The sequence below is a fragment of the Centruroides sculpturatus genome, unplaced genomic scaffold (genome assembly GCF_000671375.1).
Source record: "Centruroides sculpturatus isolate CEXI.00-Female unplaced genomic scaffold, Cexi_2.0 scaffold357, whole genome shotgun sequence".
NCBI lineage: Eukaryota > Metazoa > Arthropoda > Arachnida > Scorpiones > Buthidae > Centruroides > Centruroides sculpturatus.
Genome location: NW_019384703.1, coordinates 363,921 through 386,279, shown reverse-complemented (window position 1 = coordinate 386,279; position 22,359 = coordinate 363,921). Strand labels below are relative to the sequence as shown.

At 32.7% G+C, this 22,359-nt stretch overlaps 1 protein-coding gene across 1 annotated transcript in view; it reads left to right on the top strand.

The window, feature by feature from the left end:
* LOC111627615 (serine/threonine-protein kinase tricorner-like) overlaps positions 1-22,359 on the top strand; it is a 91,677-nt gene that overhangs the window by 56,619 nt on the left and 12,699 nt on the right. The window contains exons 6-8 of the mRNA XM_023371203.1: positions 2,078-2,201; positions 7,377-7,531; positions 18,706-18,808. Coding sequence (XP_023226971.1) covers positions 2,078-2,201; positions 7,377-7,531; positions 18,706-18,808 — 382 coding nt within the window. The remainder of the gene's footprint in view (positions 1-2,077; positions 2,202-7,376; positions 7,532-18,705; positions 18,809-22,359) is intronic.

Below are 22,359 nucleotides of genomic sequence, written 5' to 3'. Positions count from 1 at the left end.
ACATCCAGAAAATGCTACAAATCCCTCTTGTGATCAGTGAATGCATCTACTAATTGTCTTTCTACTTCTAAACATCTTTTAAATATACATAACTTAACAAACCCAATTTGTGATTAGAGCAAAATGATATGCAAAATTATCAGACTATAATAAGACTAAGTTAATAATTACGTACAAAGTAATTTGTTTAGAGATTGTTTAGAGATTAGAGATTTGTTTAGTTAAGCCATCATCTCATGATAATTTTACCATATTTCGCATATTGACTGACATGCTACATATAACCAGGGAAGAGCAGCATGCCAGTTAAACTGCAACTAAAAATATAACCAGTCACATCTAATAAAATTAGCAGTTAAATAAATTTTAAAGAAAACATTATTCTGAGTACAATAAAATAATAACATTGTAATTTGAGTAACTTAAAATCAGGAAGAGTTTTCATTTACAGAATAATAAAACAATTAGTGGCTTATTGACATTAGTAATAGTAGTTAGTTGGTGTGGGCTGCACTGAGAATATACTCTGAACTTGAACTCCTTTCTTTCAAATTTCACAGAAAGCAATGTTAATCTGTATAAGTTCAGATAATTTATATCTAGTTTCTGAAATTTGATATGTTTATTTTTGCATTTTTTGATGTAATTACAATAAAATAAGCAAAGAAAAAAAAAACACTTTTGGCATTCCATGGGTATTTTACATTGTTAGAAAGAAGACAAATGCAGAAAATAAACATATATTTATAGTTTTTGATGTTAACCATTAGTAGAAAAATGCAGAGGACCCAACATATATTCTGGACAAACAGATTAGAGAATAGTATTTTGGTTGCACAGGACCCAGGAAAAGTGGTTAGGGAGTTACAAGACCTACTGTTAATGGATGAAGAAATTGGGACCATAATGGATTTTGAGAGCTTATATCCTTATATAAGAATAGAATCATGTTTTCAAGCACTAATGGAATTTATGCTTCTCCAGATCCTGGAATTAATTAATTTTCCAAGGAAATGAGAGTTAACTAGCTTAGTATGTTATGAATTGTTCTTTAGTTTTAACAACCAAGTTTACAGACAAAAGAAAGGGGTCCTCGTGGAAAGTTCAATATTAGGATTGTTATGTGAACTGGTATTATGAAAATATTCTTAATGATTTTATGGCGGATACAGTATATTTTAAAAGATGATGTGCAAACATTGTCTATGAAGAAACATTACTTCATAGACAATGTTTGCATCATTTGGAAAAATAAAATAATTCATGAATTTCTGGATAAAGTTAATACTAATAATGATGGACTGAAACTAAAGATGGAACAAAAGAGTTTATTAAAGATACATTTTTTGGACATAAATATCAAATTTAAGAGAGGAAATTTAGTCATCAGTGTATATGTTAAACCAACACAACACTATGTTCCATCTAATTTGAATGACCCTTATAGTACAAACTGACAGCATTCCGGGAACTTGTTAAAAGAGCATATCTGTATTACAGTAGTATACATGAGAGACTGAAAAAACTTAATAGAAGTAAAGAAATTGCTGAAACCGTAGGATACAAAACTAGAATGATAACAGAACTGATTAGAAGCTATGAAGGAAGCAGACCAAAGACTCAAAACAGCAGACTCAATACAATTTTGATTCTTTGGTCAGTTTCCTTCATAGCTTCAAAATGTACAAGTAAAATTATTTTACTTATACATTTACTATATACTACAAATTTTAAATTTTACAGTAATTATTTATTTTTAAGTATTTTTCTACCTAGTTTTGTAATTATTCAGTTTGTATTCTGAATATTGGAACTTAAATTGACTCGATAAAGATCTTAATGTTAGATCAAAAACATTAGTCAGTTTTGTTTTATACTGGAGAATTAAGTTATTAAAGCAGTTATTTTACAGTTTAAAAATAATTATTTATCAGCTACACTTTTTTATTTGATTCAGTATAGTTTATAAATTTATTTCTTTTTATAAACTATCAAATTACATCTGTTTTGTTAAACAACTAGCTTTTGCTTCAATAAGAAGTTTTGATTTTATAGTATTTGTATTAAAATTTTTCAGATTGCGCATGTTCGAGCTGAGCGTGATGTATTAGTTGAAGCAGATCATCAGTGGGTTGTTAAAATGTATTATAGCTTTCAAGATGCCATTAATCTATATCTTATTATGGAATTTCTTCCTGGAGGTATATATTTAAATGTAAACTGTTTATTTTTTTATTTGAACTGATAAAGTTTAAATTTACTTCATAGATTATTAGAAATGTTTTAGAATAATATACACAAGGTATGATCAAAAAGTTTGGGGACTAGGACTATAGGCATTAGAATCAACAACATAAGTCTTTGCCATGGTGAGGAAGTATCATCAACTTCCTGCTATAGACTACTACTCATATCACAACTCTAAGTAATTGACCCTGCCTTGCCTAATAGCACTACAGAGTGCAAAGAGACTGTATCTTAACCATAAGTAGTTGGGCACCCAGTAGCCACTGAGATGTCTGAACATTAAAGTCGGACCAAGAAAAATGCTTGGGCTCTGGCAGTACAACTCAAGTGAGGACAAGCCGTTCTTGCCTTCCTTGCTCTCAAGTCCAACTCTCTAATGTGTACATACAGTTTTACACAGATGAAAATTGTTTTACATACACTCAACCAAGAACTGAGTGATGCTTAACTTCTTGGGCTGAGGGGTCCTCCTTCCCTTACTAAGGAGATCTATCAAGCATATTGCTGAGCTATTGATCTATAGACCTCATTACATTGTTCTATCAAATTCTTTTAGTTTCATAAGCATTATGCTTTTGTTTTGGACCAGGGTAGGTAGAAACCCAATCCTAGCCCTAAAATAGACTTATCTGTTTTGGCTATGTAATAATGGTGGGATCATGAATGTCTCCACTTTTACTTTGAACAGGTGGAGGGGCTATAAGATAGTTCTGACCAAGCTTTTATGTTTCGAGCATTAAGTCAGTAACCTATTTATGTATATACCATCAATTCCTTTTCATTTCAGGCCAACTTCAGTCGGTTACCAGTCATTGTCTGATGGAGATCTGACCACAGCCAGTTCCCTCAGATAGGAGGGGGCAACTGGCACTCAGACATGGAGTGGTTTGTTTTCAGCTGCAAACCAAACTTACTGTTTGCTTTGAAATAGCTGCATTTAAGCAGTGTCGTTTTATGCTCTTTGTGGTAGTGTGCCATTGTGTAATGGCTACAAGTCAAGGTGGCCGCCCTGCAGTTGTGGGCAATATGCCCAAACTTGTAGCACCTGTAGCATCCAATTAGGGCTAGACGTTCCAAAACCCAGTTTCTTGTCCGTTAAACATGGACCTTACCTCTTTAAAGGAGTATTTTGAATAGAGGCCATGACCTCACAGACCTAATTGATGGAGCCTTTCTTCTTTGAGGGAAAACTTGGGCTTCAGGTTGTCAACCTTTATGCCCAAGTCATTTTGGGCAGAGATAACCTCTGCTAGCTTGCTAACCTCTGATGTCCTCATGGACATTGTAAATAATAAGTTTTGGATGGAGCTTTTTGGGCAGTCGATATATGACCACATCATTCAACACCTTTCTTATTGTCAACTTCTTATAGAGTACTTGTGACATTTTTTTGGAATGCAGCCTCAATAAGAACACCATTCCTCCTAACTTGGCAGATGTTTTTCACTTCTCCTTTTACTTATTAGTGTTGGTATTTCTCTTTATGCAGTTTTAGATCGCATCGTTAGAGAAAGGGTCCCTCTCTCTACTGGCCAAGGCAATCATTCATCCTGAGCCATACAGGACATATCAACTTTATTACTTTGGGGTGCTTTACCACTTTTGCTACTCCTCTAGTTTTCCTCAGAGCCTCATCCCCAGCTGTGGTTGGACATGTTTTGAAGCAGCATCTGCATGTGCCGCTTCTTCTTCTATATGTACCTGTTTGCGCAATGCCTGCTCACTAAATGTGACTATCATATGGCTAACCAGTATTTCTACCTTTGTTTTAGAGGCAAACTTTTCAACCTCTTTTGGGCTGGAGTTGGAAGCTAGATGAATGATCTGCTCAACCCTCTCAAGAAGAACAGTTGGCTGCATTTCCACCTTTGCAGCCTTCTTACTGCTAGCATTCCACTTCTTGTGGGACTGCTGGTTTTTGGTTGTGGTGCCAGATACACCAATTTCTCACTCTTTTTTTACACTGGATGCTTTTTGACATTTTCCACCTGCTCAGAATTCTCCACTTTGCACTCCTGAGAGTTTAGAGTTGCATGCATAAACTCTCTTTGATCAGCCATGATAAATAAAAATAAAGGAAAGAGGGGTCAAGGCCCACTCCCAAATATCTATGGGTGCCCCACATCCTTTTGCGAATTGGAGTATGCGTTTGAGCTTTCCCACACCTGGTTCGGCTCACTGCCAGGACAGCTACTTTTTTAATTGCTGCCTGATTGCTTGACTAGGGCCACCCCCTTGTCCCTACTAGGATACTTTCTTCTTGTTTCTGGTTTTCCAGGGCAGTTATAGTCCATCCAGCCCATAATGGACCTTTAAGTCCCTCCTCTCAAGACATAAGGTAGTTGGTCCTGTGCCACAGAGAGGCTCTACCAACTACACGTTATGATAGATAACAAGCAGAATTCTGCAAGCCACTATAGGCATATCTCCCTGGCCACCAGAAAGGCTTTGGCAATGGGAGTATAACTCCTTGCCCCACTGGCTTTGGTATGCAGGCTGCAGCCCCTAGACCAGCACCTTTCTCTTAGTAAGGGTGTACAAAGCTCAGTTTTCTTAGGAAACTGCTTCTCCTTTTCCATGTGGAAGGATTTTTACATGGCTCACAGTGCCACAGGCTCTGGGCAAGAACGACCGCATTTGTCCACCCGTAATGCATTCAACCATTGACCTGTCGCCACTGAGAAGAATGGAAGAATTTGTGAGAGTGTGTCTTGAGGGATAAAGTTGTTCCCACCATCGCCATTCTCATACTGACGTGATGTTTGAATTCAGGAGATTCAGGGTTCCAGCACCTGCAGGCCACAAAGGGCACTATGGGCACTTTACACACAAGCATATCAAATGGGGAGGTCATATTACTGCAAACAAGAGTGTTACTCAATCAAGGGCAGGGCCACAGAGTGACAGGGAAAGCTACCATATCTCAATGGCACCCTTATCAAGTGATGCCTCACAAAAGGCACCTGCTGGTGCTTTCACTGCTTATCAGCAGGGCTACCAACTTGCAACAGACAAGCCCAAATGACTATACTCAACGCAACTTATCCTATAAGATTTCCCTGGGAATCCTGTTGGTAGCAGTTACAGAAACCACTCCCTCTGTCTGTGAACATTTTGGAAGCCCCCTCCACAACATCGAAAATGGCCTCTGTGCTTTGACCAAACCAGTCTCCCCTGTTTTGATGTGAGTCTGCATTCACTATTCCAAAATGCAGCTTTGATTGCCATCTGTCCAAACAGAGAAAGATTCCAGATTGGGGAGATGCTCAAAACTCTGATGGAACTGTGGATAGGGACATGACACTTGGACAGTAAGTTTCATTAAAGCTTGGTATATAGACCCAAGGCTTATAATGTTCTGACACCTCCTGAACCTTAGACCTGAGTTTGAAAACTCCATAAATGACTGAATCCAAGGCAGGATCTTAGGATCCTCTAACCCATCCACCTCTCACTGCTTGGCTCCTTGCCACATCAAGGACAGTTCCCTACTTTGGGGACTGCTGTAGACTTAGAATTTTTTTTTTTGCATTGGTGATTGGCATGAACAAATTTATAGCAGTTCATCTGTTAGTATTTAAGTTACAGTTGATTAACAATTGCATGATTTTTGCAACTTTTAGTTTTAAAATGTGTGACATTTAAGAACAAAGAACCAATATTAAATTTTTTTGGAACTTGGAAAAAGTGACATAGATATGTTTCAAAGCTGCAAACAGCCTTTGGGAATGCTGCTATATTTTGTTTGAAGATATATGAGTGGTGTAGGCAATTTAAAAATGGTTCAACATCAAATAAATATGACTCAAGGCCACAATGACCTTCAACAGTCATCATAGACAAAAGTAAAGAAGCTATCATTAAACAATTAGAAGTTATCACTTTAAAAGAACTAGCAGGGGACTTAAATATTTTGTTTCATTCATGCCAATTGGTGTTGCACAAATTGAGATATCAGAAGAGTAGCAGTAATAATTTCTTTTTTACTTTTGTCTGTAGTGTTGAAGGTCTTTTAGACCATGGATCTTCTTCAGTTCATGTTTAATCATTTTTAAATCTCCTACATCACTCATATATCTTCAAAAAAGACAGGAATACACATTGCTTGTTCATCATACATTTTAAAACTGAAACTTGCAAAAATCACATAGTTGTTAATCAACTTTTACTCAAATACTAATGGACAAACTGTTAAGAAACTTGAGCAGTTTATAGCAGGAAGTTGACAATCGCTCTCCACCACAGCAAAGATTCTGATGTGACTCTAATGTAGCCAAACTGCACTTATTGACAGGATGCCCGAATGGTGTCGAACATGAGTTGGAGTATTGGACACAGAGACAACTCTCTCCAGTTACAAATAATTACCCAGTTTATTGTAACAAAACAAGTATCTTACAACAATAATACACTTTTAACAGGTGGCGGAGGCCAAATCTTCTGGTTCCCTTTTTCTGGATGATGAAGGTCCAAAGAGGAAAGTTCTCCAATGTTTTCTCAGGAGTCGATGGCCCCAGGGTGTAGCTAGGAAGTTTGAAGAGGATACTTAATCTGCAATGAGAATAATCTTTTCAAGATAAGAGTAGCACATTCAAAAGCATGGGTGAGGAGCCCCCGTATCTGCCAAATTTGGATTTTTATAATTTGTTTTTGGGTCCCAGATCGAACATTTCATTAGGTCAGTTTCAACTCACCTCTGCTTTCCAATTGGTCCTCACTCGTTATGAAATTTAATGAGATCAGAACCCAGATCACAGGATGAGTCAACACTGACTGGCAATTCAATTCCCATTGAAGATGTCTGATCTTTAGGACTTCCATTATTCTATTGTCTTAATTTGAGAAGTATGTTTTTTCTAAGAATTTTCTTCAAACATGTCCTTTTATGGACATGAAATTTATATTTTCCCTTTTTTTTAAAATTTATTTTACAAAATATAATTATTATCATTGTTTTCTTTTACACAAGAAAATAAAATTTAAGTTTTTTGTGTATGTGGTCCCGGTTCACTTCTGGAGCCTCACACTAACACCCAGTGTGGTCAAAGTCCTTGAATTTTTTGGTCACACCTTGTATATTGATATATACTTATATTTGCAAAAAAACATATACTCTGATAAATTTTTAGGTGATATGATGACTTTATTAATGAAAAAAGATACTTTATCTGAAGAATGTACACAATTTTATATTGCCGAAACTGCCTTGGCTATAGATTCCATTCATAAATTAGGATTCATACATCGAGATATAAAGCCGGATAATTTATTGTTAGATGCTAGGGTAAGTAGAATAAGAAATTTTATTATAGTTTAAATATAAAAATTAATATTCTCAAAAATAATAATAAAAATTTAACCTTTGTAGACTGATGAAAATTACTTTACATTATTTGACCTTGATGTAAATATGGGATATTTTAAAAAGTGTATTGAAATGAAATAAAATTTAATAATTTATGGTAATTTTTTAAATAAACATTTAGTTTTACATACTGACATATAAAGAAATATAAGAGTTTTAAATGTCTCATATTTTTTTGTCAATACATAAATTGTTATCAATAAGAAATTTTTATATTATGCATTAAAAAAATAATATAAAAATTTTTTATTGATGACAATTATAAATATTTGTGTTGCATGTTTCTTACAAATAAATCTTTGCATACATTATATACAGTTGTACTTTTGTTGTCTGTTTTAGGTCATACTATACATTTTTTTTTTCTTGGATTTTTAGGTGTTGAGGTTCTGGTTGATCCACGGATAATTAGACTTTTGCAGTTTATCCACAATATCTGTAGCTGTTGTCTGCTTTGAATATGTTGTTTAATTAATGTTTTTCTGAGTGCTTGTAAAAGCAATTGTTTTTTTTTATCCAAACAAAAAATCTTTTAAGCACAATAACTACTTCAGGATTTCTCCTCACCTGGAATCCTGGGAAATGTTAGAGAATTTTGTAATAGGGAAACTCTTATAATACATCTAATGTCAAAGAATTGTTCTGAAAATTTACAAACCATTTTTAATTCAAATTAAAGGAATTTATAAAGTTAAAAATATTTAAAATCATTTTGTGCTTTCTGATGTTATGTGTGTGCACACAATATAATCTTGGCCAATGATGATTGTTGTTGACAAAAATAAGTATTTGTAGATAACATCAGATTGGGCTGCCCTGCTTTGGGTAATAAATAAATGTGCTCAATTGCAAGACACTTATTCAGTTCTATTTTATTTCCTCTGGCTGTTCAAAATTCAGTTGACATGGTCAAAATGATTCACTATACAAACCAAAAAAAGATACAACACAAAATCTAACTCAAATATTGCTCAATAACATAAATTGCATGACTTGCATTACTTTATCCATTGTAGAATTTCTCAAATTAAATTCAGCTTATATGGGGTTCTCTCTCTCATCCATCATATACTCACCCCTGCCCTCTCCCACACAATGCTCTCTTGTATCAAAATCCCAACCAAACCAAAATTAATACCAATTGTTTAATGATCAGCCACATTGCAGCACTTACAATGATATTGTTTTATATAAGGACAGAACATGAAAATGAAACTTAATTGAATTAAATTAATGAGCATATACAATGTTTGTTAGATTATAGTTTTTCCAAAAAATTTAATTCAAAACATACTTTAATATGTTGATTATTTAACATGGAATACGACATAATGTTGCATATACTGATAGTTCCCAAATAATGCTAAATTTGTTTTTATTTCTCTTACTAATTCTACTTATTTTAATATCTCAAATATGTAATAAAATTATATATGCAATAAGGGTTGACCAAATGTAAAGTAGATACTTTTTCATATTTCATTGTGCAAAGTAACCATTGGTGGGCCACCTTACAAGAGGTAAGCTCAACATAGGCAAAGTGCAGGCTGCATTAAATATTAACAAGAATAGACTTTATCTCCAGTAATTGGCAGATTAATGTTAAGTTAGTTATGATGGAAGCATCCAGAATTCAACATCAGGTAGTAGTTTGGTTTTTAGTGGCTGAAGGGAATTGGAGTGCTGACAACTATAGACAAATGAAGCATCTTTATGGTGAACATTGTTTAGAATGAACAGCAGTGAATAATTGATGCAAGAGTTACAGAGAAGGTTGCCAGTAAATTCAGTATAAACCAAGACCAGGTCAGGCAGACACCATAATCTCCACCTCATCAATTGCTGTTGTTTTGACTTCATGACACCAGACACAATAATCAACTCAGAATACTATTCTGAAACTCTGTCAGGATGCACAAAGCAATAAAGTCAAAATACCCAGGACTTCTCATGCAAAAAGTTATTTTGATTAATGACAATACCTGTCCCCATATGGCAAGTGCAACCATTGCTATGTTACAGAAATTCTACTGAGAGATACTAGAACATTCACTGTGTAGTCCTGACCTGTCACCATGCAAATTTCATATTTTTTGACCTCTCAAGAAAGCTTTGCAAGGGCAAAGTTTTATATAGGATGATGAGGTGAAGGATAGGGTCAAAGAATTTTTTTACCAGCAGCCACCAAAATTCTATATGAGGGGCATTGATCTGCTTGTGAGATGCTGGTATCTTTGCCTAAACAAACATGGATATTTCTTTTAGATTTTCAATAAATGTTTGCCAGTTCTGATATGTCCTTTTTTCTTTTGGGCACCATTTATAAATATTTCAAATATGGTAATAGTGCATCTTTTGAAATATCACATTTTGATTAATTATCAAATATAAGAAAAATTTTAACAAAAATCAGACCATTTCAAAAATTAAAAAAAGAAATCTTTCCCAATCTTATGAACATCTAAACTCTTATAATACACTGCAGTGAGGGTTTCTAGTGCATTGGCAACCACATTTTGGCACATACCCCAGACCAAGGTTATTAAATAATATAGATGAAGAGCTGCTATTATAACCACCTTTCATTTATGATAGGGCAGTGTTTTGATTGTTCAACAGATGGTGTTGGAAGAGATGTGTTAGTGCTATGCATTTTTAAGTCTGTGGTGTTTTTTCTTATTTCAGCCTTATTTTTTGTGTTTTTATATCTTATGTATAAATGTTGGATTTAGCTTTAGATTGTATGTTTTTAAAGATAGATGATGAAAATTGTTGGTTTTTAAAAAGGAAGATGAGTGGTGAAAGTTGTTTGGTTTTTACAAAGAATAGACATGTGTATTTTGAATCAGTGGATTTTTGGGATTTCTTGGATAGCCACTTATTATGCCTGTGACCTGCTTTATTCCTGGCTGCAAAAATGGTTATAAAAGCAACAAGAGCAAAGAGAAGAGACATTTCACACCTTTGGTTGCTGAGAAACATTTATATGCTTATATACTAATGTTTTCAGCCTAATGCACAGACCATTTTCAGGTGATTGATTTTTGGAACATCAGTCACAAACTATTCTAAAATGTAATACATAAATATAGAATATCAGAACATTAAATTTTATATATTCGAATATATTAACATCTCAATAACCTGATGTATTAATAAACCACGAAGCAACAGCAGAAATAATTGGGCAGAAATTATCATACAAATATTATAATTAGAAATAACGTGATAAAAACAACTAGAGGTAGATATTAGGTTCCATCTCTTGACTAAAGAAGAAACTATAATTTGATTTTAAATTTAGAAATCAGACTATTCTAAATTTCTAAATTTAAAATCAAATTATAGTTTTTTCTTATGTAACTATCCACCTTATGTAACCACTAATTCATAATAATATAGAAATAGAAGACATTATACAATATAAATTAAAAAAAAATTTTAATTAAGAAAATATTTTTGGAAAATTTACTAGCATTTCAAACTAAATCTTCTATCATAAGCTGGAATTTTTATTAAAAAAAAAAAAAAAAATACTTTTCATACATTTCCAGCACTTCTTTATAGTACTAACAAATGTTTTCGGCTTGATTTACAGGCCTTCTTTGGTTAGAAGCCTTCTAATTGGAATGGATTCTAACCTGAAGAAGATCTGTAAATCAAGCAGAAAACATTCATTAGAACTATAAAGAAGTGCTGGAAACGTATGAAAAGATGTGGTTTCTTTTTTTTTTACTTTGGGTGGTGCCAGAGCCTCTTGTCCCCCTCTGGGTGCACCACTGTAAAGTGATATCAGATAAGAAGCTTTTAATAAGGACTTATCTTAAATAGTCACTTTTGCTAATGAACTTATTTGCTTTTATTTTTATGTATCCTTTGAAAATATTAAATTGGCTTTTTATCTTAAATCTGTGATTTTTGACTGCAAGTGTCTGTCGAGTTTCAAAGTTATCATGTCATCATTGGATAAACTTTGAATGAACACATAACACAAAGTGGCCATGGATCTAGCTTATTTCCAGTTCTTAAATAAAACCAAATTTCATCGTATTTTCTTGAAACTTTCAACTTTTTCTTCTCTGCCTCAAGTTCTAATTTTCTTCCTGTTATTGTCTGGCAGGTGCTATGGAGGGTCTGATTCATTGATCAACTCATAATTATGCAAAATGTTTGGTTGTTTTTTCTCACTCATTGGAAATTTTTTTTTTATTTGAATCTAAAACCAAACAAGAAATGACTTTTATCAAACTCAATGTCTTTGATGCCATTAAATAGCACTTTGCACAGTTAAAGTAAAAATATCACTGATTACTTACATAACAAAAATATCATATTAAAAACAGTGTCGAAAGGTTATCTTATTCCAGATTTTAAAAACTCCACAACTGATTAATAGTATACTGATTAATAATATAATATAATATAATACTACCATCATAGCAACTGATTAATAATATAGACCAGCGTTTCTCAAAGTGGGCAATAACGCCCCCTTGTGGGCAATGAGTAAATCTAGGGGCACTGGAGGCAGGGTATTGAATGGTGACCAAAGGCAAAATTGGGGTCACTGAAAGCCGTTCCCTTTCCTCTGTTAAACTGATAAGAGGAAACATTGTGTTTAATGGTTTCCAGATGTTGAGAACAATGTACGGTAAGGTCACAGAGTGTGAGATTCATAGAAAAGTTTTCTAAGAATATTTCCAATCCTTTCTCACAGAAGAAGGGAAAATGGGTTAGGGGCATTGGGTATAACTTTATGGAACAAAGGGAGCAGTGGATCGAAAAAGTTTGGGAATCACTGATATACAGTAGACCCCCCTATAATTACGGTTCCTATAATTACGATTCCTATAAAACTGCGAAAAAATTGCGGCGGTATCCGTAAAAAAACGGTAAAAAAACTCCTATAATTACATAAAACGTCATTGGGCAGCCGAACTACTTTCCCGCCGTCCGTAGTGCCACGCTACGGACATTTAGGCGGGTAAATTGAGTTTAGTTTCGTCTGTACAGTACATATAATTATATATAAATTAGGTACTGTACATATAATTATATATTAATTATACATAAATTAGGTACTGTATATATAATTATATATTAACTTAATTTATTTTAACTTTATTATAATTATATATATATATATTTCGCCACGTAGCGCTATGCTACAGAGATTTTACACTAACTGTCGTCTGTACAGTATGTAAATTAGGTACCGTAAGTCTAATACAGCACTGTAATTTTATACATTTATTGTGAAAGAAACATTTCTTATTCAATGGCGATAAAAATAACTTTTAACTTATTTTTGTGTTCAGTGCATAGGAAGGAATTAAGAGAAAAACACCTTTTTCCCCGCAGTTGCAAAATGGATGTAAACTAGTGTTATTAAAAAGGCAAAAAGTTTAATTTTGAGAGCAGAGACAAGTTTAAAAAAAACTGTAAATGCAAATAATGAGTAAAATTTGCATTAAGTCCAACCCCCACTAGAGTTATGACACAACTCCTCACTCCTTGATCTTTAACCATCAAAATTTATTAGTATAAATGCTCCATACATAGAAATAACCCTGCAGTTTCAAAATTTTGGATTCATCCAATCCAGAGATATATTGCAGATATAATCTCAAATATCATCAATCAGACCACTGACATATAATTTCAACATATAATTTTCATTCTAATAGTTACTCAACCAATCATAATAAGATAAGCTATAATATTATATTATCAATGTTTACAAGACTTATATACTTAATTTAGAAATTAATCAGTGATAAATAATTTATCAGTACAGTCAACCCCCCTATAACACTGTTGATTTTTCTGTTTTATATGAATTCCATGTTGTACCAGTCACTTAGATTTTACAAATACGTGAGCCGTTCACAGTTAAGCACAAGTATTTGTAAAATCTAAGTGACTCGAACTTTTAGATCAGGGTTTTAATTTACACAATTAAAACCCTGATCTAAAAGTTGTTCATATTCATTTACCTTTGCTCTGTAATTGCTTTAAAATAGTTCTGGAAGACTTAAATTATGTTTATTAAATTTATACATTTTTCTTCAATTTATGATAGCATGAAACTCCAAATTTCAAAAAAAGATATAAAACTGCAATATTACAGTCGACCCCCCCTATAACCCTGTTGATTTTTCTGTTTCATATGAATTCCATGTTGTTCGAGTCACTTAGATTTTACAAATACTTGTGCTTAACTGTGAACGGCTCACGTATTTGTAAAATCTAAGTGACTGTGTACAACATGGAATTCATATAAAACAGAAAAATCAACAGTGTTATAGGGGGGTTGACTGTACTGATAAATTATTTATCACTGATTAATTTCTAAATTAAGTATATAAGTCTTGTAAACATTGATAATATAATATTATAGCTTATCTTATTATGATTGGTTGAGTAACTATTAGAATGAAAATTATATGTTGAAATTATATGTCAGTGGTCTGATTGATGATATTTGAGATTATATCTGCAATATATCTCTGGATTGGATGAATCCAAAATTTTGAAACTGCAGGGTTATTTCTATGTATGGAGCATTTATACTAATAAATTTTGATGGNTAATTAAGAAAATATTTTTGGAAAATTTACTAGCATTTCAAACTAAATCTTCTATCATAAGCTGGAATTTTTATTAAAAAAAAAAAAAAAAATCTTTTCATACATTTCCAGCACTTCTTTATAGTACTAACAAATGTTTTCGGCTTGATTTACAGGCCTTCTTTGGTTAGAAGCCTTCTAATTGGAATGGATTCTAACCTGAAGAAGATCTGTAAATCAAGCAGAAAACATTCATTAGAACTATAAAGAAGTGCTGGAAACGTATGAAAAGATGTGGTTTCTTTTTTTTTTACTTTGGGTGGTGCCAGAGCCTCTTGTCCCCCTCTGGGTGCACCACTGTAAAGTGATATCAGATAAGAAGCTTTTAATAAGGACTTATCTTAAATAGTCACTTTTGCTAATGAACTTATTTGCTTTTATTTTTATGTATCCTTTGAAAATATTAAATTGGCTTTTTATCTTAAATCTGTGATTTTTGACTGCAAGTGTCTGTCGAGTTTCAAAGTTATCATGTCATCATTGGATAAACTTTGAATGAACACATAACACAAAGTGGCCATGGATCTAGCTTATTTCCAGTTCTTAAATAAAACCAAATTTCATCGTATTTTCTTGAAACTTTCAACTTTTTCTTCTCTGCCTCAAGTTCTAATTTTCTTCCTGTTATTGTCTGGCAGGTGCTATGGAGGGTCTGATTCATTGATCAACTCATAATTATGCAAAATGTTTGGTTGTTTTTTCTCACTCATTGGAAATTTTTTTTTTATTTGAATCTAAAACCAAACAAGAAATGACTTTTATCAAACTCAATGTCTTTGATGCCATTAAATAGCACTTTGCACAGTTAAAGTAAAAATATCACTGATTACTTACATAACAAAAATATCATATTAAAAACAGTGTCGAAAGGTTATCTTATTCCAGATTTTAAAAACTCCACAACTGATTAATAGTATACTGATTAATAATATAATATAATATAATACTACCATCATAGCAACTGATTAATAATATAGACCAGCGTTTCTCAAAGTGGGCAATAACGCCCCCTTGTGGGCAATGAGTAAATCTAGGGGCACTGGAGGCAGGGTATTGAATGGTGACCAAAGGCAAAATTGGGGTCACTGAAAGCCGTTCCCTTTCCTCTGTTAAACTGATAAGAGGAAACATTGTGTTTAATGGTTTCCAGATGTTGAGAACAATGTACGGTAAGGTCACAGAGTGTGAGATTCATAGAAAAGTTTTCTAAGAATATTTCCAATCCTTTCTCACAGAAGAAGGGAAAATGGGTTAGGGGCATTGGGTATAACTTTATGGAACAAAGGGAGCAGTGGATCGAAAAAGTTTGGGAATCACTGATATACAGTAGACCCCCCTATAATTACGGTTCCTATAATTACGATTCCTATAAAACTGCGAAAAAATTGCGGCGGTATCCGTAAAAAAACGGTAAAAAAACTCCTATAATTACATAAAACGTCATTGGGCAGCCGAACTACTTTCCCGCCGTCCGTAGTGCCACGCTACGGACATTTAGGCGGGTAAATTGAGTTTAGTTTCGTCTGTACAGTACATATAATTATATATAAATTAGGTACTGTACATATAATTATATATTAATTATACATAAATTAGGTACTGTATATATAATTATATATTAACTTAATTTATTTTAACTTTATTATAATTATATATATACTTTCCGCGTCTAGCGCCACGCTACAGAAAGTTTAGGCGAGTAAGTTGTTTACTATCGTCTGTAAAGTATGTAAATTAGGTACCGTAAGTCTATTACAGTACTATAATTTTATACATTTCTTGTGAAAGAAACATTTCTTATTCAACGGCCATAAAAATTATTTATATTAATGATGTCTCCAAAGTTCAACGAAGTTTTCGCAGAAAAATAACTTNCATACATAGAAATAACCCTGCAGTTTCAAAATTTTGGATTCATCCAATCCAGAGATATATTGCAGATATAATCTCAAATATCATCAATCAGACCACTGACATATAATTTCAACATATAATTTTCATTCTAATAGTTACTCAACCAATCATAATAAGATAAGCTATAATATTATATTATCAATGTTTACAAGACTTATATACTTAATTTAGAAATTAATCAGTGATAAATAATTTATCAGTACAGTCAACCCCCCTATAACACTGTTGATTTTTCTGTTTTATATGAATTCCATGTTGTACCAGTCACTTAGATTTTACAAATACGTGAGCCGTTCACAGTTAAGCACAAGTATTTGTAAAATCTAAGTGACTCGAACTTTTAGATCAGGGTTTTAATTTACACAATTAAAACCCTGATCTAAAAGTTGTTCATATTCATTTACCTTTGCTCTGTAATTGCTTTAAAATAGTTCTGGAAGACTTAAATTATGTTTATTAAATTTATACATTTTTCTTCAATTTATGATAGCATGAAACTCCAAATTTCAAAAAAAGATATAAAACTGCAATATTACAGTCGACCCCCCCTATAACCCTGTTGATTTTTCTGTTTCATATGAATTCCATGTTGTTCGAGTCACTTAGATTTTACAAATACTTGTGCTTAACTGTGAACGGCTCACGTATTTGTAAAATCTAAGTGACTGTGTACAACATGGAATTCATATAAAACAGAAAAATCAACAGTGTTATAGGGGGGTTGACTGTACTGATAAATTATTTATCACTGATTAATTTCTAAATTAAGTATATAAGTCTTGTAAACATTGATAATATAATATTATAGCTTATCTTATTATGATTGGTTGAGTAACTATTAGAATGAAAATTATATGTTGAAATTATATGTCAGTGGTCTGATTGATGATATTTGAGATTATATCTGCAATATATCTCTGGATTGGATGAATCCAAAATTTTGAAACTGCAGGGTTATTTCTATGTATGGAGCATTTATACTAATAAATTTTGATAGTTAAAGATCAAGGAGTGAGGAGTTGTGTCATAACTCTAGTGGGGTTGGACTTAATGCAAATTTTACTCATTATTTGCATTTACAGTTTTTTTTAAACTTGTCTCTGTTCTCAAAATTAAACTTTTTGCCTTTTTAATAACATTAGTTTACATCCATTTTGCAACTGCAGGGAAAAAGGTGTTTTTCTCTTAATTCCTTCCTATGCACTGAACACAAAAATAAAGTTAAAAATTTCCTGGCACATAAGGTTTTAGTTGTGATTTTATGGAATTTAAAAATATTTGATGCAGAGACTTAATGTTAAAATACAGATATGTGGAGACTTAAAAGTTGTAGGACAGCTACTTGGACTTCAGGGTGGTTTTACCCAAATATTGTTTGTTTGTCTTTGGGATAATAGAGCAACACAAAATCATTTTAAAATAAAAGAATGACCTCAAGGAGATGAATTTGTTCCAGGTCAAGCAAGCTAACATAAAGAATATACCTCTAGTTGATCCCAAAAAATCTTGTTATTCCCACTGCATATAAAACTTCAATTAATGAAAGCCTTTGTCAAAGCACTGGATAAAGAATGCACTGCTCTAAAATTCCTTAAATAGATTATTGCAAAACTAGTGATGTTAAGCTTAAAAGAAGGAACACTTGTTGGACCTCAGATCAGAAAATTACTACAGGATGTACAATTTGATCAAAAACTGAATGATATTGAACTAAGTGCATGGATGTCTTTTAAAGTAGTTGTAACAGTTTTTGGACAACAGAAAAATACAGAAAAATCGTAGGAAAATTACAATAAAATGAGTTGTATAATGTACCTTAAACTACATTTTTATACTTTTACGTTTAAATTTTTTCTTCAAAAATTTGTCATCAGTGATCAGCAGGGGATAAGTTTCACCAGGATATCCTAACAATGGAACAATGGTATCAAGGCAGGTGAGATCCTGGAACAATGGGAGATTATTGTTGGTTCCTTATGAGAGAAAGTGATATGGAATATAAATGAAAATCAGCATTTGCAAGAAAGTTATTGACAGCAGATTTGTAAAAAATGTAATTTCATATATATTTTTGTAAATAAAGCAATTTCTCAGTTTGATAAAAGTTGATTTTCTCTCCTATTTTTACCTATATCTATAATAAGTAAAAATTTTTGAGATAAAATAAAAATTATATTCTAGAACTAAAAAATATATATGTGCTGGAAAATTATGCTTACCATATTCATAAAAATGATGCTTTATAGACCCTATATACCCACTATAATATCAGTCACCTAAATTGTTTTTATTTGTTGAGTGGTGTAATTATTAATATAAAAATTGTTATTTAAAAAGAAATTCATAACAGATAGCACCACACAATTTTAACATTGTGCTAGTGTGTTTGTGTTATTTAAACTCGTTTTAATAGAGAAATTTCTCATAATTCAACAAAATTACTTCTCTTTAGCTTTCATTGTTATTTAAATTTTATATTATAGCATAATTGAAAATTATTGTACTTCCTGACTGTGTTCCCTTAACCTACAGTTTACATTTATTTTATAGGGTCACATCAAACTTTCTGATTTTGGATTATGTACAGGTCTGAAGAAATCACATAGGACGGAATTTTATCGTGATCTATCTCAAGCAAAACCTAGTGATTTTAGTATGTTATTTAATTTATATCTTTAATTTACTTGTTAACAATTTATATTTATAAACAAATATTTATTCAAAAACAAGTATTTAAAGAAAACAATAACTATTTAAGTTTCCAAAAAAAATTACTTCCAGTGAAGAGTTTTTATTTTGAGATATAACCAAAACCAGTTTTATACTGATATATATTATCAGAATGTTGCAGATATATTAATATTGATAACTTTTACAAACCAATGCTCTGATTTTTCTTTCATTTTTTGATGGTGAATATCAGAAAAACAAAAAATAAAAAAAATGAGTATAGCTGAAGTTTCTTACCTCTAATGAATGAATTATCTCAAACTACCAATGGGTGGAGATATACAAGGCTTATCAAGCTATATTGGAGCATTAGAATATTGAGATCACATCAAAAAAAGACTAATTTTATATGTGGGATGCATTTTGGTCTTCACTAGATCCTCTTTAGCCATTATTAAATAACCACTATTAATATCTACAACAATTGCAAAAACTTTATACAGGAAATCTTTATTAGTTTGAAATTCAAGGAACAAAATAATTGCGACTTCAAATTTTCAAAGTTTGAATTATCTGAGATTTACATATTTCTGTACAATATGCCAAATGCCGTGTAACTGATGTAATTTATTAAGCAAATGAAATACAGCTATGTATACAGAATGCTAGTTTTGCTAATTAATAACAATATAAATAAACTGTCAGTAAACAGCACGTGTCCAGTAAAAATGTTATAGGTTGCCAGATAGGTTTTATAAAAAGTAAGAGAATTCCTGAAATTGTAGTTCAAATTATTTTTAAATTAACCCAAAAAGTAGCAAGTTGCTCAAATCTAGTAGCCTAGAGCCCTACAAATATATGTCTGCTATTTGTAGCCTATTGCCATATTTTATGAGTTAACAGAGGAAAGGGTATTCCATGGTGAAATCTAAAATTATATTACTGAAGCCATGTTGACCATAATAGAGTTCTTCTTACTCTATTGTTCTCTTATAATATGAAGGTACAAAAACTTCCATCTAAATGAATGAGTTAACATACATACTGTATCATTGTTGGACAGAATTTTCACTTCAGATTTCGAGGTAGTTGTGTTTCGAACTAACAGAATTCTTTAACATGTAAATCTCTATATTCCCAGCTGGGACAAATTAATTAATGGGATTTCAAACAATCCAAGTTTGAACTAACAAGGATTTCCTGTATTTAACATTAATCTTTAACTTAATATGTAAAAAATTTACAAAATAATAAACAAACCCGCATTATTTAGCTTAATTACTAAAGGTTACATGGCATGTACTGCTAACTGTGTACAGCCATCTGGTTACAAAATGGCTGTACAGACAGTTTGTAATGCACTTTTTATCAGCCTGGAACTAAACCTAACAAAATAGTGTTACATAAAACAATGAAAGACTTGTGGTAAGTCAGTTGCCAAGCCTGGACTTTGGAAATGGACAAAAAGTAACACAAATGGATTAGTTCATAACAATGTTTAGGGTAATGAAGTCTAAAAAAATTGACGATGTGTCAACAAAAAAGTTTATTGAAACTATTACCTTTGAATGAATGAACTATGCAATGTGGTTAATACCAAACAAACACAAAAAATATGTTAGCAATAATAAACCACACAGGTTATAAAAAATTAGAACTATGATTAGTCCAAATCAAAAACAAATGTTAATAAAACTTTCTCAGCAATTGGAAAACTTAAATAATCTAATTTATAATTAATTCTGGGGCAAAATAATTCAGAACTAGATTATTTTTTACGGCAGTTCATTAATAACTCTGCTGGGAGACACCTGTTGCAATGTTAGGAATAGCATGTTGAGCCAATAAAAAAGATGCTAGACTTTAATTCCAATTACTTGAGATAATCGATCACAATGATCCTTTGTAGTTTGGACCATTCTCTTTGTTTGCTGATTGGATGATGGGTGTCATGGTGCAATTAAAAATGTGACAGATTCCATTCCTTTCCTGAGACTCTTGGAATTCTGATGATGTAAATCCTCTTCCATTATCTGATATCACTACATCAGGGATTCCATGTGTGCAGAAAAACTACCGCAATGCACTGATTGCACATTTGGAATTGGTTGATTTAACCTTGATTACTTCAAGCCACTTGGAATATGAGTCTACGACAATTAAGAACAAAGCTCCCTGGAAAGGACCAGCATGGTCAATATGAAGTCTTGACCAAGGTTTCTTTGGACTATTCCACAATATTACTGGTTTGGTGTACGTCTAGAGAGTGCTGAGTCCTACCATGTCCTATTATTTCTTCTTTTGGACTATTCTCAATATTACTGTTTTGGTGCATGTCTAGACTGCTGAGTCCTATCATGTCCTACTATTCCTTCTAATTGTTTGTCCATGCCTCGCCACCATACATAGCTGCATGCGAGAGCTTTAGTAGGAATAATTCTTTGGTGAGCATTGTGAAGTGAGGTCAATATGTGAGCCTGAGCTTTTTTTGGTACAACAACTCTGCACCCCCACAGTAAGCAGCCTCTGTGTGCTGAGAGTTCCAATTTCCTCTGAACAAATGGTGCAAACTCTCCATCTAGTTTTTTGTTGGCCTCCTTCTACATGTTGAGTTGAGAACTCGTGATAGTATAGGACTTCGAGCAGTCATATGGGTGATTCTTTGTCCTGTAGTGGTGGTTTATCTAGTGCTTCTAGAAGTAAAACTTCATTGGGTGACAATTCATCACTTGTACTGAATGGTTGAGGCAACCAACTAAGTCCATCTGCACGAGAAATTTATTTGCCTGATTTATAAACAAGATGGTAATTGTAAGAGCTTAGAGACCACCATTGCAATCTTGGTGTTAATATGGATGGTGTGGGTTTGTCACGAGACAAGAGACCAAATGATGGCTTGTGATCAGTATGAATTTCAAACTTGTGTCCATATAAGTAATTGTGGAATTTCTTAATACCTTGAATGATGGCAAGAGCTTCTTTGTTGATTTGTGCATATCTGCATTTGATTGTGTTCACTGTTCTAGAATAGTAAGCTACAGGTGCTTCAACTTTTTCTTCTAATTCATTACTCAACACAGCTCCAACCCAATATTGGGTAGCATCACAGGTGAGAATGATTGGCTTCCTTTCACCAAAATAAACCAGAAGTGCATCAGCTTTTTTTACTTTTTCAAAAGCTTTTCAATGACTTTGATTCCACTTCCATGGTGATCCCTTGTCAAGTAGGTGATTAGGGATCACCATGGAAGTGATAGAAGGGATTACCTCTTGAATCTGATATCCCAAAAATTCAAGAGGTTTGGCTACTGTCTTGCAGGAACACATGATAAAAATTCAACAGACCTAAAAATGTCTGAAGTGCTTCCATTTTCCTAGGTGTAGGTGTCTTCTGGATAGCTTTCACCTTGTCTTTGATAGGTCTGATCAATCTGATATTTGAAAATTTTAATGCAAGGGCTCCTATGATGCACTTATCCCAATTGATTCTCAGTTCTGCTTCAGAAAAAAGGACCTCCTGCAATTGTTCTGACA